General features: G+C 39.9%; 1 protein-coding gene across 1 annotated transcript; it reads left to right on the forward strand.

The window, feature by feature from the left end:
- Positions 1-11,319: 11,319 nt before the first annotated feature.
- On the forward strand, positions 11,320-25,092 carry cybrd1.L (cytochrome b reductase 1 L homeolog). Its single transcript, NM_001092967.1, is given in 4 exon segments — positions 11,320-11,533; positions 17,921-18,129; positions 20,269-20,423; positions 21,557-25,092. Coding segments are annotated over 4 exon segments (852 nt in total). The 5' UTR covers positions 11,320-11,346; the 3' UTR covers positions 21,858-25,092.
- Positions 25,093-26,684: the final 1,592 nt, after the last annotated feature.

Here is a 26,684-nt window from a genome sequence, read left to right on the forward strand (position 1 = left end):
TTACACTAATGATCTGTTAATGTTGAAAGGGAGGATGTAAATTAATAGCGTTCTACCTTCTCTGTAGAAAGCCTGCCTTTTCTGTTTGAAGTGTCCTGCCTAGAGAATGCATTCCAAGTGGGCGGATATCCCTGGCATTATATAATCACACCCAACAAGAAAAAGGAGAAAGGCACGTATCATATCCGATCTCTGGATGATCACAGCCTGGTAATTGAACAATAGTTCTGTTTTTCTTGCATTTATTATTTATAAAGCTGTGTTTAATCCTTCTTTCGTTTTCCTAAAAGAATTAGTGCCAGGTTTTTATTTGCTATTGGTCTTACTCCTTGCTTTGCTTGTTTATTAGCAACTTCTCTATTTCTTGTAGGTAGTTGTTATTTTCATTTCATGTACTGAGCTTGAAATAACCTATTATTACTATTACTATTGTTTTATAGTTCTGACCATTCTCATGGAATTTATTAATTGTTTTGTCTTTTTCATTGCAATGTTGCAGTTCTCATAGAAATTTCATGCAGAAATGGCTCAGTTGTTCACAGAGATAGTTCTCGTAAAACATAAAGTTGCACCGGTTATAGGTATACAAATTACATGCAATTTTGAAATTGCAAATAGATACAAGAGGGGGGGGAGCAAATGCAAAACTTTTGTTTATCCTTCTCATATCTCCATTGGCAGATCTACATTTTATTTAAAAGGTGGTAATGAGCATTCTGTAGCTTGAGTGGGTGGTCCTCTCAGCCTTTATCCATACCCTTTCATAGGCACTGTATCTGCAGTGTCAGAAACTATGGTTTCCTGTTTTATGATTTAGGAATTATTTACATTTTTTTCTGCGGCCCTCAAATGTATCTGGTTGCTACTGGTTATTTACCCAAGCCACCAGCCTGCACATTTTAAATCAAAATGCAAGATGAATAGAAATGGGTCTGAAAAGAAGAAAATCTGAATAGCAGTAAAGCTGAACTGAACAAAGTAACTTTATTTGGTCAGGATCAGTGACCCCTGATAACCAGAAAGCATTTTCAACTGCTTGCTTGAAAGAGACAAAAAATGAAGGGTAAAATTTGAAAACCATACAAAGTAAATAAAGAAGTCATACTGAAAAGTTTGGGTACATCTCTAACATTCTAAAACACACCCCATATTAAGTATATTAAGATGGTGGAAAAGGCCATACCACTTAATAAAATTAATCATAAGAGGCTCCCCACATGCATTTACGTTAAAGTAAAATTCTTGGGAACAGGAGGTAGATTCCTACGCAGCTCCATTTTTTGAAACCTGTACCTGCAAGCTGAACCTGCAATTTTACCTGCTTGTTCACATTACCCGACCTGCAATAGGCCAACCAACCTTCTGACCTGGGGGACACGCAAAACCAGAAGTGACGTCACATATGACTGGAAGTGGCATCACTCGAATCTTCTCAAAGAAAATTTAAAAGTGGAAGAACCACAAGGGTGGGTGGGAGGGATCAAGCCTGCACCTTTGTTGGGTACCCAGCTGGCTTACCTATGGACTGCCCATATGGCCAAGGAATTTGGGACTTTTTGCCTGAAGCCCAACCACTTTGAGGGTATTTGGCGGGTACCTGACCCAATGCAGGACTCTATCAGGGTAAGGAATATTTCACTATATGAGAAGTGATATTTTGAGTGGGGAGGAAAGTGCCCAGTTGCATGTCATTGAATCTGGAACATGTAATAAGATGTTGATAGAAATCACATTCTAATAAAGTTGTAACCATGGAACTGTCTTATAAATATTAGTCAATATGCAGTGTACATCTTTCCAATGTTACTTTACGTTGCAACACAGTATGAATCCGTCCTCACTCAAATTCATATGTCTAATATAACATATATGTTCTTATTTCTTCAGGCTAAGAATGGAATAAGAAATATGAAATGTTGCTCATTGGAGCCCGACTGGATTCATTTCCACCCAGATGCCTCTGAAAGAATAATACACGTGGGACCTGATCAGATCAGGCAAGTCAAGTTGTAGTCAAATTTGAAATGAACAGAGTTTCAGACCAATTTTATATGTTGTTATGCTCTTATTAGCACATATGGGCTGAAAATAGAAGACTGAGTATCCAGTGTATTCTTAAAGGGTAGTTCACCTTTAAATAAATTTTTAACTGACAGAATTTTAATAAAAGACTGGAAGATGAGGAACAGTAACAATAAAAAATTGTTTCTGAATAATGTGCTTGAAAGATCATAGTAACAGCATTTCAATGTTACTTTAGAGTTCTAAGGCTAAAGGAGCTTCAGAATGATTCATACCAACATCAGGTCTGTGAGGATTTTGTCATTTTGGCCGCTAGGGATAAAGAGGTGAGTTCTTTGGAGGCTGGCTATTGAGGCACAATCTTGGTGTGAGCAGACATTTTTTATTTTGAAAATAATCTTTGGGCTGATTTAGAGTATTTCTTCTATGATGTGAGGAAAAGGGGAAATACCTGTCACCTGTAGGAAGTCCTGCATGTTGGTGGTGATAGCCATCAGATAAACTTCTCTGGTTCTACTGTATTACCTGTCCTGTCTATATAATCATAGATCCATAAGAGTACTCTAAATGCCTCTGACCGTATGTCATATGGTGCACTTTATTTGGGGGTTAGGCTGTATATTTTTATACATTTATACATACATTGCCTTATAACATAATATAAATGGTTCTGTTGCTTTTAGGTAAATAACCCTGTTACTGTAACATCATCTGGGCGGCTGGTAAAGAAGCGTTTTGCACTGTTAGATGATGATCCCGAGCAAGAGGTAAAAATGTTTGTGAATAACTGAATGACTGACTGATTTCTCTTTACTCCATTTAAAACTCGAAGAAATGTAAAGCAAATGGAATAAACAGCTTAGAAAGCAGTAATTTGTAACTGCAAAGTTTTCTTTTTATTAGCAGTGTAAAACACACACTACATGTTTCGGGTAAGTACCCTTTGTTAACACTTGACAAAGGGTACTTACCCGAAACATGTAGTGTGTGTTTTACACTGCTAATAAAAAGAAAACTTTGCAGTTACAAATTACTGCCTTCTAAGCTGTTTATTCCATTTGCTTTACATTTCTTCGGATTACCTTAGGGGTTGCACAGACTCCTGGAATACTAACAGCTATATGAACGGTTTGCAAGCTACGTTGTAGCCAGAACCCTGTTTTCTCGATTTAAAACTCCCATGAACTCGAAATTCGACCAATTGAAATTTATTTTAGTTCGATTCGAGATTTTTCTCTGAAAAAAACCTCAAATGGCAGGAAGGCTGCTAACAACTCCAAATTGATCCCTGGACGTCTCTAATTGACTTAAACAACAATTCGACAGGTTTTAGGTCGCGAATAATCGAATTTGAGTACTTAAAGGGCCTGAGCATGATAAATCTCGAAAATCGAATTAGAATTTTTTGAAAAACTTGAATCGAATTTCAACAACTCCCTAGTCGAATTTGACAGTTTTGACCAAAAAATAACTCGAAAATTCGAATTCGACCCTTGATAAATCTGCCCCCTAATATTCTTACAGGAATGTTTGAGAACAGCATTACAAAAGGGTAGATAAGTTGCTGTCTCGGTTCTGAATGAGCCTAATTAGGAAAAGCTCCCAAACTTTTTTTTTTATGGAGACCTAACAAAGGGGTCCACCCCTAAAAATTGTTATTCGATTAAGCAAGATTAGCTGTGCTTCAGCTAGTATAGAGATATTATACTAGTGTCAGGAATGCACTGACATGAATCCTTTACAAAGGTTTGGCTAAACTGAGTCCAAACTCAAATTTATGTATTTTAATATACTATTTTTTTTGTCATTTTCATTCGCTGTAATGCTTAAAGTCACACGAGAATAAGGGTTTGGATTTAGTTTAGTTGTAATAGAAATTCTTACTTTGTGCTGAGCTCTGCCACCATTTACATATAACAGCTCATGTGACTCTATTCTATTTGCTGTCTATCCCCACCATTCGCTGCAGACCTTTAAGATTGTGGTTTATGAAGATGAATTAGATCTGATGACTGTGGTGGCCGTGACTCAGACAGAAGCCGAGGGGAAATCTCATGTCGCCCTTCACTGTAATGACACTGGGAAACTTCTGAAGAAAATTGTGCTACTGGAATCCTGGGATGTGGTAAGTGGTCATATGGCTAGGTAGGAACAGAACCCGATTAATATCATAAAACCCTGGCACTGGCCTCACAGATAAGTGCTGTTCCTTTTGGTCTGTATGTCTATTGTGCAGTCTTGAGGACCAGACTCTTTACTCAATCCGAGCACAAAAATGATATACAATTATCCATTACAGTTATGTTATTAAGCTAAAAATGTTATATATTAGTTCAGTTTACTATAAAGGAACACAGCAATACAAGGTTGTTTCCTAATCACAAAAATGTAACACTTGCAGACATAGCTGAGAAGATCTAATATGTATAAGATGAGTTGAGACAAGATGTCCCTTTAAACAGTCCTTATGGAGAAATATTGCAAAAGGGCTTTTGACTTACTGCCATGCTCGATATGGTTACTGAGTTGATCAATGACCCATTGCATTCAATTCAAGCAAAATCTTGTATTAACATGGAGTGGTGAGGACAGTCTAGCTGTAGTCATGAGGCTGGTTTTGGCCCCTCAAAGCATTTCTTTAGGAAGCTATTTGCCCTGCTGTAATGTACTATGTCGATTTTCCAAGGCCACACCTGTTGCCATGCTAATAACACCTGCAGCTGTTCTGGGCTGCACAATAGACCTTGTTAGAGGTCTTCTTTGGGCAGAACGACTTGCACATATGGCCCAGCCTGTCCTCTAAGGTACCCGTTGCTAAGCCCATGGGGTACATTAGAAATGCCTGCAAAAGAGCACAGAACATTGCAATTAGCACTCTAGATATCTTTCACTTGCATGTTCAGTTTCATAGGAAGGAAACTGAAGAGTGGCTGTGTAGTAGCATTTCTTTCTGCCCCTTGTGTAAATGTCCCCCATAATCACAACATACACAAACCATAGAAAAATCTGCTTACAAATAGCAAGCTTTGCTGGTTGCCTCTTTAGTGTTGAATTATAGCTTATCTAGTGATTGCATCTAGAGTAAGATCTAGACTGCATCTAGAGCAAGAGGGTTCATTTTAATTTTAACTGTGATCCACCCTTCTCTGTTTCAGACTCACAGCCATGCCATATTTTTTGACAGAGACACACTGATACATATAGAGGAGAGGCCCAACCGTAACTTCTCATGTTATGTCTATAAAATGCTTTGTAATACAGAAGACTGATGGATGATGAGGTCTTTGTAGCTAAGAACCTTATCCTGGGATGGATGATAAACTACACGCTGTAATTAGAAAGAAAAACATGCTGCCTCCTGGATAAACTTATCAGCACCATTACAATTGGAGTTACAATGAAATTACATCTCCTAAAGATTTGCCATTCCATGTGACCTCAGGTTGGAGCTGTGATGGGAGAACACTATTTTTTTTACCTTTCTATGATTAATTTTTTCACTTTCTCTATAAAAAGAGGTTTTCTAAATAAGGACTTTGATTGGTTGTTAACCCTATGTGGACTGTCAGCAAATCTGTATCGTTGTGCCTTCAAGACAAGCAAGGAAATTAAACATGAGCACCTACTTTGAGGCTTCTGAGAGCAATATCTAAAGGGGGGGGGGGGATGAGCACAAAGTTGCTAAGGAGCCACTTCAAAACTGCTTGTACACTGGAGCCTCAGACTCAAACAGCCCATATTCCAGATTGAAAAACCAATACATATATGGTACCTGTTATCCAGAATGCTCAGGACCTAAAGTTTTCAGAATAACTGATCTTTCTGTAATTTGGATCTTCATACCTTCATACCTACTAAAAAAATCATTTACACATCAAATAAACCCAATAATCTGGTTTGGCTTCCAATAAGGAATAATTATATCTTCGTTTGGATCAAGTACAATGTACTGATTTATATTTACAGAGAAAAAGGAATCATTTTTAAAATTTTGATTTAACTGGATAAAATAGAGTCCATGGGGGGATGGCCATCTAGTAATTTGAGCTTTCTGGATAACAGGTTTCCGGGAAATGGGTCCCATACCATAACAGGCTTCTTCTGGCTTTGCATTCAAGTGTAAGCACTATATCAGGGCACACATATCTCAGACCTCTAAGGCAATTGTGATATGTATATGTGTGCACCAACATGGAAGATTTATTGAGGTGAGCTCATGCACATACCACATGAGTGTTTCAGAGCCGGATGCTTGTGAGATAGGTGCATGCCTCAATATGGCTGCATACATCGCAACACAGTACCAGTATTGTTTTCCAGTCCAAAGTTCAGTACCAGCGGCTCCATTGTGAAAACCATTGTTAGGATGATAGGTGTCTTGTAACCTATCTAACCACAGAATTCTTTCCTGTTTACACAAACCCCCACTTATCAGTTTCAAAGTCATTGTTTGAAATTGCACCTTGCTATAAATATTTTTGTATCAGTTTCATGAGTCATGAAAACTGAAAGTAAAGCATTTATAAATAAATATCTCATGTGTTATACAATGATGAAAACTCTACATAATTTCTATATCAATGTATGTGGGGGTGTATGAATGATATCATTACTTTAAGAGAGACTATTGGTTAGGGAAAATGCATTGTAGTAATTGCCACTGTTGCCACAATACACTGATAAATGGCATGTGTGTCATCTGGAGAACCAGAACATTAGAGGACAATGGCAGCTCTGACCCTGTTCCTAATCCGGGCAACTGTTCAGATGTAGAGTTGTAGCTAATTTATCAGGTTGTGCAGTAAGGACTCACGTCCAGTGATGTGCTTAGAATATAAATTTGTATTAAACTGTGATACAAAGGGACCTAGGGCCACAGGTTGGCTAGTCCTGATGAATATACTTTAAATACTTTAAAGGGACCCCCCCCCCGTGATTAAGCAGTAAATAAGGAGCACGAATTACATTTTTTTTTTTTTGCTACCTTCCATTGTATCCTTATTTGGCTGATCCTAAATCCGGCTCTCTGCAAACTACAAAATGTGCAGTGAACTGAGAAACAGGCAAGATAAATCACTTCTGCCAAGTAGGTAATGTTTCAAGTGAGGGCGTAAGGAGCCACAGAGGGATTAGTTAGATGGAAGTAGAACTATGAAGCAATCCGACTGAAACCAGAATTACTCCACTTGCACCTGGGCCTGGAACTTTGGGCAAATGAACAAGTTCTCCCCATAAGTCTATATAAAATCTAACTTGTTACTATTTGTCAAGAAAACGGGACTGTCGACCACACATAACTCTTGAGTTTGGCTGTAAGGGGTTACACTCAGTCTTTTAATCACTTTACACACAGGTTAGACTAACATCAGACACCTCAAAACCAACACCCAGAAAATTAATTGCTGCCACTATCTATCATTAACAGGCGATAGAAACCTAATGTGCAAATCATAGAAAAAATTGGTTTTGGGGTGTATGCTATCTTAATAGCAAAAACTGTGCATGGGTCCACTACCATGTGTTAAATATAAATATAATCCCTGTTTATAAATATAAACATGGATTTTTCCAAAATTTATAAAATATGTTCAAAACATATTTTATAAATTTTGAAAAACCCCTGTTTATATTTATGGATTTGGTTGCACACTGACACTTTATTGTGTATGGTAATAAAGTTGGAGTTATTTATGAAATTTATGGCACATAAGCACTTTTCTATTATGTAGAACTAGATGCTCCCTATTCCCAGGGTATGTAACTTGTATATCTCCCTATAGAGGACTGTAGTAGTGAATTGATCTATTCAGGTTCTATGTTGAGGGGCTGAGAAAGTGTTAGCAACTGGGTAATGATGGCTCAATAATGGTAGCCAGGTGGTCAGCCCTGCAACATGTATAAAATAAGTTCTGGGACATTCTCATCATTACTTTATGCATGAGGTAGGAGTGCCCAGGAGTTGTCATATACGACCCCCTGCAGGGGGTTGTTATTTTCAGGCCAGATTCCCCAATATAATATTGGTACTTGCCAGTAACCAATATTATAATGAAACTATGGGCATGCCGTGATCCATATTTGGGCCATCAGAATGATACCGAACATGAGGGGTTTCTCATGTTCCAGTTCCCCAGAAACCATCCCTCCTAACTGGTGGGTATAGGCTGGCCCTGTTTGGTATCATTAGGAAGCATGTGAGGATGTGAATCCTATGGCAGAGAAGATATAGATCCTTTCCTATAATCCATATATTTTCTCATAACTATCCCCCTGCAGTTCCAGATTCACAGCTCCTTTCCTTGATCAACAGATCAAAAGGAACTGTCTGGCCCATCTTCCCTGCCCAAATGGTGTGACTCCAAATTGTCTCAGAAGGCAGATATGGATGTCATTTTCTACAGCCCCCTGGTGGGATTTCCAATAAGAGTCTCTTTGCGTGTCTGAGACCAAATGTTTACCGTGTAATACCATAATGCCAGCACAATACTGCTCTGGCACGACAGTATTCCCTTAACAAGGGGAACAGAGGTGGGTCTCATTTATGAAGACTGGCTGGACCAGTTGGGTTTACCTGGAGATAAGGCTCAGTATAATGACTTGTATCTGTATGCCAACATGGTGTGTATGAACATTAAAATAAAGGGGGTTGCCGTCTGTAAAATGAAAGAAAATACAAGTATCTTTCCATTATATGTTTATCAACATTTTGAATTAGTTTTCAAGTTATTTAACAATGTAGTTGTAGGTATTTTCTTATCCCTTTAAGTTCTCTCTGACTCGTAAAACAGTGTAACAGGAGTCAGTTCTCCTCCAGTTCGGCTGGTTGGAAACCAGGTCCGGACTGAGAATTAAAATAGGCCCTGGCATTACAGGTACACAGAGGCCCAATAAGCCCACAAAGAGGCCCAAACAGCTCCCACCAGCCCACTAAATAGTGACTTTCTATGGGACCTTATAGCAGCCCCTCTGGCATTTGCCAGAACCCACAGAATGCTGGAAACATTTTTGCAGGAGTCAGAGCCAGGAGTGTAGAGAATATAAATAAATCAGACACATATTGTTTTAGCATTCTCCTTGGCAGTCCATGGTTGTGTGAACAACTGAACTGAGATATGTCCTTCAGAAACACAGAATGTTATACAGTATGGCAACCGGTGAATCAGAAAGCTTCCCTTCTGGCTCTGCAAATGCCTCGATGTTGCCTTATTCCTTATGCAGCAAATGACCGGCTGCCAGCTAAATAAATCGTTTTGTGTTGCAGAATATTATGTTCCCCATCTGTTTCCTGTTATCAAACTTCTGATGTTAAGGTATTTTGCTAAAATTCCAGTCACAATGCCTAAGCCAATTATTCCCATATTATAGCTTATTCACATATTATAGCTCTGCATGTGACTAATCGTCATGAAAGCAGTAGCACCATACATAATAATAACAGAATGGTAGTGGAAAAGGTTTGTTTATTGCAAGCTCCTATAAAGGTTCATAATTACCAACCCAGAGTTACTAGTCCTATTGAAAAAACAGGGCTCTTATTATGAGATACTTAGCCTCATTTACTAACAGTAGCAAATCAGAACAATTTGCTTTATACCTAATTACTTTTTCCCAGATTCCCTAGACAAAGAAAAAAGATAACTTCATTTACTTATGCAAGTGAAGTGCAATTTTGTTAGGAATTTGCCATGTTTCTATCCAGAATGTAGTGTTTTTCTCACAGTTCCAGTTTAATTGCACCTGTGAGGGAAGTTGTGGCGATTATCAAAACAAGTGTAACTGCATTTTGATGCAAACTGGGTGCGATTGCTTGGAAATTCTGGTCCTTACCATCAAACTATCAACTACATCTGATTCTTTGGGTGTAACTATGTTGCATGTATTGACCCTAAATGCTATGGGAACCTCGTAGCTACCGACAGATTGAAGTAGCTCCAGAGTTCACCTCAATCAAAATTAACACTTTCCCACGATTCTGAATAGGTGGGAAGAGAGATGCACTGGTGCCTCATGAAACTATACAAAAGTACAAGGAGCAGCTTTGGGTGTAAGTACAGTTAATGAACAGAGTCAATTATGTGCAAAGGTAGCTCCCATTTAAGCTTAGGACTAGAACTAAGGGTAAACAGAAGGGGGAGGCACTCGGCACATACCTCTCTTACCTGCCTACCTACCTACCTCAGCCCTTATGTAACTCAGTTAGGCAGACGCTGTGGTTTGCGGCCATAGGTCAACACTCCAGCACCATGAAAGATCTGAAGTAGTCACAGAAATGAAAAGTCCAGTGCTGACATTAATGTGAGCATAATGTTGCATAAACTATTGGCAGAAAACAATATGGATGTATGAGATAAGTCCAGAGCTCTCTTGCACTTGCTGTAACATTGCACTTTACACATGATTTACAAGTTTCCTGGCACGGTACACATAAATTACATACACGCATAAAGCTGGCCATAGACGCAAAGGTTTTCGAACCGTGTGTGGAGAGCCCCAACATTTTCCCTCCGGTGGAGATTGGCTGTTTGGTCGATCGGACAGGTTAAAAGATTTCTGTCGGCTGCCGATAATATCTCTGCATGTATTGCCGATCGTACGATTTTCAGAGGGAGACTGTCACTAGCTTTTGTCGGACATAACCTTCGTATGATTGCTGTCAGGGGCAGAACAGCGGCTGATCTGTTCTTTTGTACTTTATTTGATCTGAATGGTTAGTGGCAGATCGGGAAATGGGGAAGTCCGATCGTACGATGATTGGTACGATTGGATCTTTGCGTCTATGGCCAGCTTAAGAGCAAGAGGCTGCATGTGGCTATGTAACTGATAGGAAGTTGCAGGTGCTATATTTAATATCTGAAAGGAGGGACCTAGTGCCCCACTCAATTCATAAATAGGCTGCAAAACGCTTGCAATCACCCTGGTTGCCATCGCCCCGATGCAACAATTTTATATCTTAAAAAATGTAAACTGTTATGTGACATGTACATAGTGTAGCTAGTAGGGCTATTATTTGTATAAAATGCACAGTCTCAGCCCTGGGCTCATTTCTCCTACTTGCCCCTGAAGACAGCTCTGATGGCTCCTTCAGTAAGAAAGTTTGCGCCATGTGATCAGTTGAAGATGTGAGGTATCAGGGATCCCATCCAGGGTGAAATTACACAACACAGCCTTAATCTGTGACTGTGGCAGCTGAGCCAAGGGGGACGTCCTCTCTCCTCCCGCCTCCTTCCCTCCATCACATCAGGGAGGAAGGGGGTTGTTAGCTAGCACTGCAGCCTCCCTCCTCCTCACACAGTTACTTAGGAGTCAGACCATGGGCAGCTGAATATGGAAGGTTACAAAAGTTTTTTGGCTTTCCTTGTTTCCTCCCTCTTGCTGGGCTTCCTGGGAGTCATTTTTACTCTAGTTTGGGTGCTTCACTGGAGAGAGGGGCTTGGCTGGGATGGAGGAGCTGCAGAGTTCAACTGGCACCCAGTCTTGGTCACCTCAGGCTTCATCTTCATCCAAGGCATTGGTATGTCACATTCATTCTCCTTTGTAATAAGAATTTGGAAAGGTATAAACAGGTTTATCTAGCCAGGGACCCACACATAGTAAGGCCCCATATACTAGTGATTGTAGCCAGTAAGTGTGGGGGTCAGAGTGTACACCAGCGCAAGATGCCTATAGTAGGACAAGATGTAACACTTTATGCTATTGTTGCCTAACATGTGACCTTTCAGCTGTTCAACACCACCTAAACATCTAAATTCTGTTGAGGGATGCATAGCGACAATAGCTAAATCACTATAGAGTGTATAATGCTACTTCATATACATTGGCCCTGGAAAATTGAGTTTTGCCCCTGCCAGTAGTGATACTGCCAGCAAGGCAATATATTCTGCTTGCTGCTAATAATTTGTAAATGAAAACCAGAGATTCGAGATGCATATCACACCAGCCTATGTTATACTACTACCCTCAGCATTGCCTAACAGTGGGTGCTGAGATGTGACAGCTGGTGTTCGGTAACTCTGGGCCAGACACACATTCCAATGGAAGTTCTGTCATGCAGCCTCAAAGTTTTAAAATAACCTGTAGGCACTGGTTTCAAAAAACATTGTCTTTGATTCTTTTTAAACAGAAGTATAATATATCTTGCAGTTTTGTTATGAGAAAACCAGGGGTGTAGCAATAGGGAAGTAGACCCTGTGGTCTGGAATGTAAGTTCCCAATAGGGCCCTGACCGATGAATCATTTTATATACAGTATTGTGAAACTGTTTGGAGGCACTAAAATGATTCTTCTGTAACTAGTGCTGTAAATGTAAATGTACAATATTAAAAGGGTTAAATGAATAATAATACATTGAAATGTAACTCACCTAAAAGTAAAAAACACACACCAACTTCTGGAGGGCTACAGGTTGTATTGTACCATTTTACACACACAAAGAGTACTGTATTCCTCATGTTTGTAAAATGGGAAAATACAAGCTGCAGCACTCCACTGAATCGATAAGGTCACCTAGTCATAGGTAAGGTAATATGAGTGTGAGAAGCTCTGTAATAATACAATATAAAAAAAGGCTTTGCGCTGGCCTCAGACATGACAACAGTGTACATATTACACTGTGGGTAATATTTATGATGTTTGTTTTTTAAATTGCTGGCCTGTTTAGGATTTACTCACATACTTATTTCGTTTTGTATGGCTGTTTGGGGCAGTGGCTTAACTACAGAGGAAGCAGACCCTGCAGCTGCAGAGGTCCTGGTGTTACTTGGAATGCTGGGGGGGGGGCTGGGGGATGGTCGCAGGTTACCTTTGCACAAACAAAATTGTGTCGCGGGTCACTTGCAATTTTGTGCAGGGAGGAACTGGAATTTGTTTTCCATTTAAAAAGAGAGAGACCTATGCAGAAGATTAACTAGGTTAGACAACCAATTTTGTAGAACTACAACACTAGAAATTCCTCCTGCAAGGCAAACAATTTAGCAGTGCTGGATTTTAGAATTGTAGGAAATCTGGAGTGTTACAGCATACCAGTTCTGGCAGTAAAATATGAAATCAGGCCAGATGTTAGCTGAAGAGCCCAGTATGGCTGGAATTTATACAGCTGGTGATAAAGCAGGAAATACTGTCCAGTCGTTGAGTTAGCAGATCACTGATAAATTTGGCAGCAATATATGAAATGATTTCACTGTGCGTCGCCTGCTTAAAGCCACAGTAAAGGCAGTCACACTTGTATTGGTCAACTGACCAATCAGCTCACAAGTATGCACCAACATGTATACTTGCACATTTCAGCAGCGAGATACACTCCATAAACCTGCATCCAGGCCAATGGTCCAGGTGCAGGTACATCAGAAAGCTTTTAAGAGTGTAGGGCAGTGATCCCCAACCAGTAGCTCGTGAGCAACATGTTGCTCTCCAACCCCTTGGATGTTGCTCTCAAAGTCCTCAAAGCAGGTGCTTATTTTTAAATTCCTGGTTTGAAAGCAAGTTTTAATTGCATAAAAACTAAGGATAGTGCCAAGTAGAACCTATTGTAGGCTGCCAGTCCACATAGGGGCTACCGAATAGCCAATCACAGCCCTTATTTGGCACCCCAAGGGACTTTTTCATGTTGGTGTTGCTCCCCAACTCTTTCTACGTTTGATTGTGGCTCACAGGTAAAAAAAGGTTGGGGATCCCTGGTGTAGGGGCTAATTTTCGACCTGCTTTTATTTGCATGCTGTGAATCAACCACGTGTGGCATTACACAGCAAACACTGCCAACCTCCTGCTTTATCTCCACTGAGCACACAGCTCCTAATCTTATCTTAAAGGAAGCATAATACCAAAAAATGAAAGCGTAATAAAAATATAATGTACCATTGCCCTGCACTGTGTGAGCCATATTAAAGGAATAGTAACATCAAAAAATATAATGCAGTGTTGCGCTGCACTTGTAAAACTGATGTGTTTGCTTCAGAAACACTATAGTTCATATAAACAAGCTGCTGTGTAGCAATAGCGGAAACTGAAAAAAGACTATATGGCACAGATTAAATAGTGGATATCAGATAACACCATTATGTTCTACAGAGCTTATCTGCTATCAGCTGTGTAACCTGCGCCTTTTCTCCTTTGAATGACTGCCCCCTTTGCTACACAGCAGCTTGTTTATATAAACAATAGTAGTGTTTCTGAAGCAAAATCAGCAGTTTTACCAGTGCAGGGCAACACTGCATTATATTTGTATTACTTTAAAAATCTTCAAATTTTTTGATGTTACTGTTCCTTTAATATGCCTCACACACTCAGTGCTCAAACCAAGAGGTATGCTGCAAGTCTCAGCACCAGGAAAGGAGTAGAGAGGCATGCAGCCATACAGGTCTGGAACTACGCAGTGTGCAAGTGTAATAAAGTGGCAAATATCAGCATTTGTTGCACTTTGCACACCTTGTGGTGGGTGGTAAATGATCCCTGCTGTAATTAGAGTGATAACCAGATGGAGCAGCCAAATGTGTGACGTGAATCAATAATCAAATAAAAAACACAAAAGGGAGATTAAAACAAACACAGTTCAGTAAAATAAACAAAAGTGCAGACACAGAGGCAGGAGATGTAAAGCTCATCTTCTTTGTATGATTTGCTTTCTTCAGAGCTTCCTTGGTCTTTGACTCTACCGACCTAGGTGACTGAATTATTATTTATTTTAATAACTTGTGTATGCTTTACACTGCAGTTTGAGCATTTGTCCTTTACTCATTTTCTAGTTCCTTTTGGAATATTGCCCAATCCTAATAGCGGCCCTGTATTTGATCTCTAAAGCTGGCCATAGACGTGCAGATTTTATTCTTTGTGTGACGAATGGTAGTTCGTTTCAGTCTAATGAACTACCATTAACCATTTAGATTAAAATAAGTAGGAAAAATAATAATAGCAATCATACAAAAGTTTTGTATGACAAATAGTGACATTCTCCCATTGATATTGTCAGATAGGCAATACATGCAGAGATATTATCGGTAGCCGATACAAATCTGTTAACCTGTCTGATTGATTAAACAACCGATTGCCATGGTATAAATAATGTCGGGACACTCCACATATGATCTAAAAAAATTGCACGAACCTTAGTTTTCATGTCTATGGCCAGCTTAAGGTTTATGGCATTGAGATAGAGGTCAGATACACTATATGGCCAGAAGAAAATACCCCTTTTAATAATTGGTACTGGCTATCTAAAAGGTATCAACTGTCAAAAAATGATTTCCCCTACCAGAGGTGTAGGCTAATAGAGTCCATACTTCAGATGGGGGAAACAATAGTTGTTGTTTTTTTTTTAAACCCTGTGGGGCAAATTCACTAAGAAGCGAAAATGCGCTAGCGACGTATTCGCTGCACTTCGCCAGGCGAATTTTTGCCAAGGCGCCGCTAATTCACTAAAATCCGAAGTTGCGCTCAGGGAGGCGAACAGTAGCGAATTTGCGCAAAGTTACGCTAGCGATGCCTAATTTGCATACGGTGCCAAGTTAAACTTGAATGGACGTATATGTAGCCTGCGAAAGATTCATAAAATAAAATAGAGTTGTTATTTTGCCCTACACATGTGCCCACTGTATAGTTTAGGTGCCATATGTTAGGAAATGTAGGGGGGAAGGAGGGTACCCCCCAAAAAAATGTACGATCTTTTTCAGCCTATCAACCTTAAAAAAGTAAAAAACGCCAGCGTTTTTTGGGACTTAGAAAAAATTTCAACTATTTTTGAAGCAATCCCTATCTACTCTATTGCACTTCGCCTGGTCTGAGGTGGCGAAGGCAAGTCTGGCGCAAGAGGTAACGTTCAGTAAAATGCGCAAGTTAGTGAATTAGCGTAGTTACATTGATCCTTCACAGCGCAACTTCGACTAAAGGTGCGAAGTAGCGCTAGAGTAGGGCTACTTCGCTAGCGAATTTACGCCAGCGCCCGTTAGTAAATTGGCGAATTAACGAAATGACATGACGCTGGCGAATTCGCGCTAACGTTAGGCGCTTCGCGCTTTAGTGAATTTGCCCCTGTGAGAGACGCCCTTTAAGCCACATCCACCATTGCTGGTACAGGTGTCACTACATAATTTTTAGTTATATATGCGTGTGTTGCTAAAGGGCATAGTAATGGCTGCCGCCTTGGCGACATTGCCAAACGAGCGGATCTTTCCCCGATATGCCATAAACGGCATGGCTATATCGGGGGTAATTCCAACGTTCGGCCGTATGGCCAAACGATCAAATTACTATACGCCAAGGGGCTCCGACGGGTCGGTCGGTTAAAAATCAAACCTTCCCGATTGATATCGTGGCCAGATATCGATCGGGAAGACCCGTCGGAAGCCCCCATACACGGGCAGATAAACTGTCAAAATGCTCCAAACTACCGATATCGGCAGCTTTATCTGCCTGTGTATGGCCACCTTAAGACCATATTGCAGTAGTTGTCAAACCTTTTCAGTTCCAGCACCCTTTGAAGGTCTAGCCTTGACAGCAAATACATATTCACCTCAAATCTCACCTAATTTACTATAAAACTCAGGTTGAATGCCATCTGCCACTGCCCTAAATTCCCACAAGGCTGTGGCGTAACTAAGGTCCCCGCAGACCCCACAATGCGAGGGGGGGGCTTGAGTCCTGAAGGGCCTCGGGCCAGCACTCCCTGTCTCCGGCTGCTCCTATTGCCCACAATTGACCACAAATAAAGCTTTCTGCACTAGAAGGCGCCTGGGCAGAAAGTCTTGTTTATGTTCCCATTGCTGAGTGGTAACACATTCATGCTGAGATATGCCAAGCACTGGATTGTCCTATAGCGTCTTACTTACCTCCCATTGGCTGTGCGCTTGCTTCTGTCCAGAAGCTGTCCAGTGCTGGTTCAGTTGTGCAGAAGCGCAGTGCTGAGGAGGGGTTCCCAAGTGTGTGTGACTTGGCCTTTACGAGTGATCGCCTGCCCTGTTGTATTGGTTCCTGGAGGAGAAGCACAAAAATTGGAACTGGGTGCAGAGTAAGGGTACATGGTGTGATTGGTGGGCATGTATTTGGGCCCTGGAGTGGGCATCAGTGTAGGACTAGAGCTCTGACAGGAAAGGGAAAGTGTGGGAAGGCAGATCATGTCCTTAGGGCTCTGGCTCTGGTTTCTATGTAGGATGGTGCTATTTTGTGCCTACTCCCAGCTGGACTCCAGGAAATTCGTCTTTGAACATATAAAAATAGAAATGAGTTCAAACTTTCATAACCTGGCAAATTCTGTAAAATGGACGTGGTAATTAGGGGAGTGTGGTCACAAAATGGGCGTGGTCAAAATGATACACGCGCCAAATCTTTTTATCCCAAAATGTTGGGAGGTATACGGGCTAGCATGTGCTTCATTAGTTCTCCAAGGGGGAGGGGTCCCCCATCAGGGGTACTTCGCCAATGAGGTGAGTTGAGGCTGTCGCAAAAATGCTGCTCCTGGTACTTTAAGAGCGAATTTCTGGGGGAGGGGGGGCAGTAGCAACTCAGGCAGCAGAGGGGCCAGGATAGCCCTTGCCCCCCATGTATGTCTGCAGGACAGCCCCCAAACTCTAGTTACGCCAATGCCACAAGGGGGGGCAACCCCACAGTTTAGAAACCACTGCATTATTCACATAAAAAAGAAGATTAAAGTTGCTTAAAGTAACAGTAACACCAAAAATTAAAGTGTTTTAAAGTAATGAAAAGATCGTTTAGTGTTGTCCTGCACTGGTAAAACGTATGTGTTTGCTTCAGAAACACTACAATAATTAATTTAAATAAGCTGCTGTAAACGCTTGTTTAATAGAACATCTGCACCCAGAAACACAGAATCTATTATTAGCAATTAATGGGAAAAAAGTTTTGTTTTGGCCGCAGAAAGTCATTTACTTGCCATTGTCTTTCCTCTTCCCAGCTATCATAGTGTACAGATTGCCGTGGACCTGGAAATGCAGCAAGCTGCTGATGAAATTTATCCACGCCGGGCTTCATCTCACCGCATTAATCTTTACCATTGTGGCTCTGGTGGCCGTGTTTGATTTTCACAATGCCAAAAACATCCCCAACATGTACAGTCTGCACAGCTGGATCGGGCTGACTGTTGTCATCCTGTATGCCTTACAGGTTAGTATCATTTATTCATATGGTTATGCAGGTCCAGTTCAAATCCATGGGACTAGCACAGGATGGTGAGAATTGTAGTCAGACAACAGCTAAATAGAGCATCTTGAAGTCTACTTAATAATACTAACTTAAAAGCCCAGTGCCTTGTTTTAAAGGAACGGCTTATTCTGTTTTTATACTACATAGTACAAAGTTTCTGCACTCCAAAATAAAATGCAGGAAGCTGCATTACCCCCATGAATACAATGCTGCCCTCAAACTGATGTAAAACGGATGCATTCCCTCAGTTAAAGGGCCATCTATTGGTCATAATAGGAAGTGTAGAACTGTGGATTATGCCTTTTCTGAGACAAGCATTATATGTATAGCCGTAAATGTGTAACAAATGCATTTTTTTGGCATGTCTTTCTGTAAGTTCCAGGAATACTACAAGGAAATACAGATGTGATTAAGGTCAGGGTATATTTACTTACCATGAGTAGCTTGGCCTCACTGTGGCTTTCCCTTATACCCTGACAGACCATTGCAATACTAGACATATGACTTTTTTTGGAAGGTCATCCTGTCTCATCTAAAAGTAAAATGCCCAGCATGAGCTTCCCTTTGCTTTGAAGCTTTCAACATTTTCCTATTTGCAGTATATAACGATATAAGGAACCCATATAAGCAACACGTGCATCGCCGTCCCTTAGAACTCTACTCAGAATCATCTGGCTACATGCCAAGAGCTTCCGGATCAAGTTCAACAGATACAGAGGGGCTTTTGTTAATGGCTGGGTCTCATGCTTATGGCAACATTGAGCACAATATCTACATAAAAGCAGAGTGTACATTTTTACCCAATGGGCTTTTAAAAATAAAGGGGGAAATGTAAATTCAGTCAGTTGGACTTATGGTATACGGACTTTCACGGACTTATTGTATTTATGTGTACATAAGTTCCTTTAAACAGCAGTACATATCCCATGGATTTACTTTTTAATAAAAATATACTGGGTTCCTCAGTTAGAAATAAAATCATCTACACATTGAATGGTCTTTCTCCTAACTTTCAGGCAGACCAAATGCTTGTTCTAGTAACCAGAAAGAATTTCCTGCTGGCTGCACTGAACTGTGGGACTTGTAGTTCCAGTAAGCATTTAGTAGCTGCTCTTACAACACACTCTGAGGAGAAGGAAGATTGCAAGCTATACTTTTTGGATACTTCTTGACATGTGTACTGCACACATGCCTAGTTGTACCCAGTTGTAATTTATGTGTATGTTGAACATTACATTTCTGATACTCATTTGAAGTAAACAGAGGGTATGGACGAAGGAGGGTTGTAAGAGCAGATATTAAATGCAGAATAGCAATGGCCCTAAAATAGCAATTGGCTTGCTCCATAAACACACAGAACCACTACCAACTAATTATAGTTATTTGGGGGGGGGGGGTACTGCACTGCTCAGTATAACTCTCTACAAACCACACTTCTTGACAACCAGTTGGGGGAAAGGTAGATTTTTAAGAAGTCATCCTTTTGTGCACTCCTCTCACCCAGTCACCCACAGTTTCATCTGCCACACCATGTTCTTTACACACAAATCAATATTAACTCCTCAACATTGGAAATAATTGAAAACATGCTGAAATATCATCAGCAGCATTGGGCAGAACAGGGAATTGTGTTTGGGGTAGTGTAATGGGGAGTGGTAAGGGCATAATAAGATCTATAAGTAAGACACCAACGTCTGGATTGGTGTCTGAAGTTCAGAGGAATTGCCAGACAGTTTGTACAACTGCACCCAATGTAGATGAACTGATAAACACAGTCATGCCTAAATTGACATAACTCCCTGACCAGTCTGTGCATGTATCCAGTGGAGTAACTAGATGCTACTGGGCCCCACAGCAAATTAATTTTAGGGCCCCCAACATTTCCAGAGGTTGTGCTGTTTTACCAATATATATTGATATTTCTTATTAATTAGGGCCTCATAGGCCCCCTATACCTCCTGGGCCCCCCTGCAGCCGCAGGGTCTGCTTCCTCTGTAGTTACGCCCCTGCATGTATCTCCAGCTTCAATCTTGGAACATAGGCTGAATTGGTTCTATATGGTTAAACTAGGTAAACTGAGGCTGTATTCTGTTTTCTCAGCTTGTTCTAGGTGTTTTGATCTACCTGCTTCCTTTCGCCTCAAACACCCTGCGAGCTGCCCTCATGCCAGTTCATGTTTACTCTGGCCTGTTTATCTTTGGTACAGTGATAGCCACTGCTCTAATGGGAATCACAGAGAAACTAATCTTTTCCCTGTAAGTATGGATGATTTGGAATAAAACAATATTATAGGGTGTAATAATGCCTTTTTGGAATTATAGATATTGTATGTTTTTGCAGGCCAAGTCCATGTAAATATCTAGGGTTATACCGGAACTAACTTAAGAAGTATATAGGGGTCATTTACTACAACTGTAAATGCAAGAGCACTAAAAGAACTTGTGTTTGTGGTCTGGCTGCACTCTGCAGTTAGTGCTAGATTTGAAATCTGGTGCTAGGACAGAGCACAGAACAAAGGGATGCAACGTAGTCTGTCATTTACTGTTATAAAGCAGGTGTTAAATGGGTTGTCGACCTTCCAAACACTTTTTACAGTTCAAATTTTTTTTTAGATTTTTCAGAAATAAAGATTTTTTTCAATTGCTTTCCATTTTTTTTATTTTTTACGGTTTTCCCAAAATCTACGTTTAAATTTTAATGTTCCTGACTCTGGGGTTTCAGTCTGGCAGTTCAGTCATTCGAGTGCAGAATCTAAACTGTTACAATTTTGCAACATTTAGTGGATACATTTCCCAGCACCACCTCTTGAGTATTAACAAATATTGTATCAATTCTAACAGCTGCCTTTAAAGTGGGTTCATCTTTGAAATAACTTTAAATATGAACTTCCAACATAAAAAGTACAGGGCTGTACTGCAACCTGCGCCAACTGGCAAATTAAGGGATATGTATAAGGCGAGAGGGGTGAAATTTCATGTGCAGTTTCCTGCCCATAGGCACCCTGCTCTACACTTAAAAAATTACCATTTATGTGTGCAGAATATGTCAGTACTATGTAAATAAAGAATAACAATGTGCAGTTGCTCAAAAACTCTGTGCCAGTTTAGCAAAACCATAGTAAATGGCTGAGCTGCCATGCATGGTCTTTTTAAAGTCAAAACCAAATGCATATATATGTACTTGTACAAAATAGATATTTTTCTGGTTCTCATCTTCAAAGAAAATTCTTTAGGCTATCTTCCCAAAAACTCATTGCCTTAGTCTAAGCTTGTAAACTCTGTAGGTCCGCGGCAAACAAGACAAGCCCCCTTTTTTTCTGTTTCAGGAATGATATATCTGTGCAAGAAAATGTAAAAAAATAATCCTTTTCTATATTTACACCCCTAAGGAAGGAGCCACCCTATAGTAAATTGCCACCTGAGGCCATATTTGTCAACACGTTCGGTCTCCTTATCCTGGTATTTGGCGGCCTGGTTGTTTGGATGGTCACTACACCAGCCTGGAAGCGCCCTCGGGAGCAGGGAATGGAAATCTTAAGCCCTACTGTATCTTCTCCAGATGAAACAGAGGAAGGGTCCACTATTACAGACTGCAGCAACACAGAGAAATCTGATGTGGAGTTAAATAGCGAAGCGGCCAGAAAGAGAATCTTGAAGTTGGACGAAGCAGGACAAAGGTCAACAATGTGAGCAGGTTTAGGCCCCGCTACTGTGGATTTGCTTCATTCCTCGAAATTATTATCTGGGGACTCTAACACCTCAGTTAGCCAACATCATTCCTGCAAAACAGTGCAAGGTCACTAAGGGGCAGATCTATTAAGGGTTGAACTGAAAATTCTAAAAAAAATTTAATGGTCAAAACTGTCAAATTCAACTAGGGAATTATCCAAACTTGATTCGAGTTTTTTTTTAAAAAAATTTAATTTGATTTTCGAGATTTATCATACTCTGGTCCTTTAAGAATTCTAATTTTGACTATTCGCCACCTAAAACCTGCGAAATTACTGTTTAAGTCAAGGGAGAGGTCCAGGGATCAATTTGGAGATGTTTGCAGCCTTCCTGACATTCAGAGCAAATAGAATTCGATACAAGTTTTTGAGTATTCGTCTTAGTTTTTAAAATTCTATTTTTTTTTATACATTTCCCTAAGAATTTTCGAATTCATTTGAATTCAAGGGAGTTTTAAAAAAAACTTCGAAATTCAGCCCTTGATAAATGTGCCTCCCCATGTTTATATTCAGGGATACAAGGCAGACAGGGACTGAACGCATCTATAAAATTGAAGATAGATTGCGGTATCTGTTGCTTTAATTTTTAAACTTGTGGTAGGCTGTTAAAAGAAATGTAAATCCTTGAAACAAATGCATGCATGCAGCATTGCTCTGACTGATACAATGAATGTGAAACAACAGCACCACCTGCTGCTCAGTTCTGTGTTGCCGCCACACACGGCAGAAAATTAAGTTGCTGAGCAAAGTCTTGGGATGTTGCTCTGAGCAATTTTATATACATTTGTTTTGAGGGTTTATTAAATCAGTTCCATAAACTTAGTAACATTGGATGTTTTCACCAGGTAAGCTCCAGATCTTGTAGTGCATAGCAACCAATCAAATGTTAGAATAAAAGGAGAACACAATGTGTAATCTGCGGGGGGGGGGGGCAAAAAGTTCATGGCAGATGACCTTCTATAGAAATTCTACAGCAATTTCAATCACTACTGGTGCCTAACATTTGGCACCTCACAGTGATTTTAAGTACAGTTCTTCTTTAACAGAAGACCAGTAATTTTCTAACTGAGGATTGGTTCCTAGAGTTTCTAACTTGTAGTAGACTGACCAAAACTAATTGCTGATTGGTTGCCATGAATTTGGTAATTTGGTACTTATGTTACTAAATGAGCCCCATCTTCTATGGAGTATGATGCTCATCATTACCATACAGGAAAATGTAAAAACTCATATGTCTAAAATGTTTTTGTAATTGAATTTTGGGTGTTATTAATAACATGTATTTATATAGTGCCAACATATTTCTCAGCGTGTTGTTATCATCACCACCCAGCAGTCCTCCATGCTACCATAAAACAAACAAATAAATGGCATAATTAATATATTATTAAGCTGGAGGTCATAAGACATTGCTCCTGTGTATTATATACCTATAGCAGCACAGTAGTTGCCTATATAAGATTCTTTTTGATTATTTTAGGATATCTTGGGAATTAAGGGGATTCTATAGCATTACAACTGTTTCACTAACCTGGTAAATTTAAAAGAAAGTGAAAATGGTAAATTACACTTTATATTTTGTCCTGAAAGAATTCTTTATAGGAAAGCTGTGATTCATTCCACTGGAAATAGTTCTCAATCACACCTAGGGTGGCCAATCAGAGCAGCCCCGTAGTTTCACTTTAATTTTTAAATTAAAATGTTTTTATTTCTAAAGATGAATAGTTATGGCAACATCTGCATGGGATGATGGGAACTATCTCAAAAAAAGTGTCTGATGCACACACAAGCAATTATCCATTTATCTGAGTTCAGCCTCCCTGACATTATTGTGTGTACTGGCCAATATAGGAGTCCGTTTTGATAGACTTCCCTGACATCTGACCAAATCACAGTCAGGTCTGGACATAAAGCCTAATTTACTGGTATTTCCCATCAGCCCATAGATGGCGGTATCAGCAGAGAATAAAAGTGGAGGCCACACCTCCTTTCTGATCCACACACTTCACAGTGCTTAAAGGGGTTGTTTGCCTTTAAATTAACTTTTAGTATGATGTAGAGAGGGGTATTCTGAGACAATTTGCAATTGGTTTTAATATTTTATTATTTGTGGTTTTTGAGTTATTTAGCTTTTTATTCAGCAGCTCTCCAGTTAGCAATTTCAGCAATCTGGTTGCTAGGGTCCAAATAACCCTAGCAACCATGCATAGATATGAATAACAGACTGGAATATGAGTAGGAGAGGGCCTGAATAGAAAGGTGAGAAGTAAAAAATAGCAATAACAATAAATTTGTAGCCTTACAGAGTATTTGTTTTTAGATGGGTTCAGTGACCCCCCATATGAAAGCTGGAAAGAGTCAGAAGGAAAAGGTAAATCATTCAAAAACTATAAAAAGTAAAAAATGAAGGGCAATTGAAAAGTTACTTAGAATTAGCCACTTGAAGTATCAGTAATTACAGTCTCTCTACGCTGGACGTAATCAGAGAGACAGTGGCGATACAGTGAAAATTCAGTTTTACATCCCCTGATTTTAAGTTTTCCCTCATTTTACATTGTTGTTTTGTGGTCCCACAAAATTTTCCAGGATTTTAAACCATATTTTTCTTGTCCCCTGAAAAACGTAAAATGGGGGTTCTACTGTAATATATAACTTCTTAACAGCCAAGAGGAAAAGAACTCAGCTTCACATAAGAGCTTTTACACATGTTTTGTTGCTGTTTCTTTGGGACTTTGCAGTTTGAGATTTGGATATTACATTTTCTAATGCCCCTATTGGTGATAAATGGGGTTTCCCAAGCTTCCTTAATAGTTGCATACACACAGATCAAAAACTTGCATGATTCTCATTTATGCAGTGCCATAGTATGCAGCTCAGTACAACGGATGTCACACAATTTACTCTTGTATTGGAACCAATGTCACCAGTAATGATATTGCTCCATACTCCATAGTGGCGCAGGGAGAAACAGAAGTCAACATAATATGAAAGCAAAAGTGATATTTTCTGACTTAATTATATAAACAGGTCTATTATTTGTAAGAAATATTCTTTGCAGGCAAATACCCCATGCATAATGGTTGCTAGTCCTGTAAATATTGGCTTGGGAATCTGATAGGTGAGAATTTTCTAATTGTATATGTATGTTTCCTATGTACAGATATGGTATATCTCAGTAGGAAACATTGTATTTGGTATAAAAAAAACAAGGTATGCTGGTATTCAATAATTGCTGTTTTGTATAAATGACCTCTCATCTCTAAATAAAAAAATTCAAATTTCTTTTGTGAGTTCTCCATTGTTTAAGGCAGAGGTGTTATTATAATTTTAGTATACTGTATATTATCACAGGTATGGGATCTGTTATCAGGAAACCCTGTTATTTAGAAAGCTCCAAATTACGGAAAGGCCATTTCCCATAGACTCCATTTTAATCATATAACTGAAATGTTTAAAAATTATTTATTTTTTTCTCTGTAATAATAAAACAGTACTTCATTTCAACTAAGAAATAAATAATCCTTATTGAAAACAAAACAATCCTATTGGGTTTAATTAATGTTTACATTTTTTTAAATTTTTTTTTGCAAACTTAAGATAAGGAGATCCAAATTACAGGAAGATCCCTTATCTGCAAAACCCCAGGTCCTGAGTATTCTGGATAACAGGTCCCATACTATATATTGAGTAAAGGCAACTGGGAGGTATATGCAATACATACACTATGTGGACAATAGTAAGGGTCATTTAGAAACACACTCACAAGAGTGGGTGCAGCGAAATGGAGAGCACATATTCATGCAGTTCATTAAAGTACCAAACGCACTCCTGCACTTCCACAGTCAATGCATCCATCTTGCCTCAGCTTGCCTACTGGCACTGGAGAACCCTGGGGCTGCCACATTCCTGGACCTGGCAGTAGCTCTAGGTTTCGATAGTGGGTTGCACCATTAGGCACAGATTAAACCCCAATGAACTGGATATAAACATGGTTGAAACACACTCGATTAACGTCAAAACTTTGTTGAAACTATACTTTGTTTCGGAGAAAGGTAATAAAAAAAGTAGGAGGGGTATGTCCGTTAAACAGGATTTAAAAGAAGTGATGATGGAAAGCAGGTCCAGACTGAGAATGATAATAGGCCCTGGCATTACAGGTACACAAAGGCCCAATCAGCCCACACAGAGGCCCAAACAGCCCCCACCAGCCCACTAAATAGTGACTTTCTATGGCACCTTATAGCAGCCCCTCTGGCATTTGCCAGAACCCACAGATTGCCAGTCCAGGCCTGATAGAAAGTGAGGGACTGAAGCCTTATGAGTGGAGCTTTTCACAGATTGTGAAGAACCAGTAAATTAATTGTAGGGATATGCTATAGACCCCCTAATATAAGGGAAGATGAAGAGGCTAAACTCCGGTTGCGAATAGAAAAGGCTGTTAGTTTGGGGCAATTGCGCTCTCTGCACTAGAAGAGCTGAATTTCCGGGTTGAAAACCTGGAAATTCGGCTCTTAGTTACAGCAACCAGGGGGGCGCTGCCGTCTGAGGAGAGTAGCTCAACTTGCCGCATTGGTGGAGCGCCCCTGTATCTTTTTCTAGTTTCTCTATCTCCTTACATTGGAGCTGTAACAAACTGTTTGGATAACCTCTCTCCCTAAATTTCCCCTGCATTTCATCAAGTCTCAGGGGTGGTAATTGGTAGTTTGTCACAATACGTTTAAACCTGCCGAACTGGGATTTGGGGAGAAATTTCTTAACTTGCATGGGATGAAAGGAATCGAAGTGTAGC

This window comes from Xenopus laevis, chromosome 9_10L, assembly GCF_017654675.1.
Source record: "Xenopus laevis strain J_2021 chromosome 9_10L, Xenopus_laevis_v10.1, whole genome shotgun sequence".
Classification (NCBI taxonomy): domain Eukaryota; kingdom Metazoa; phylum Chordata; class Amphibia; order Anura; family Pipidae; genus Xenopus; species Xenopus laevis.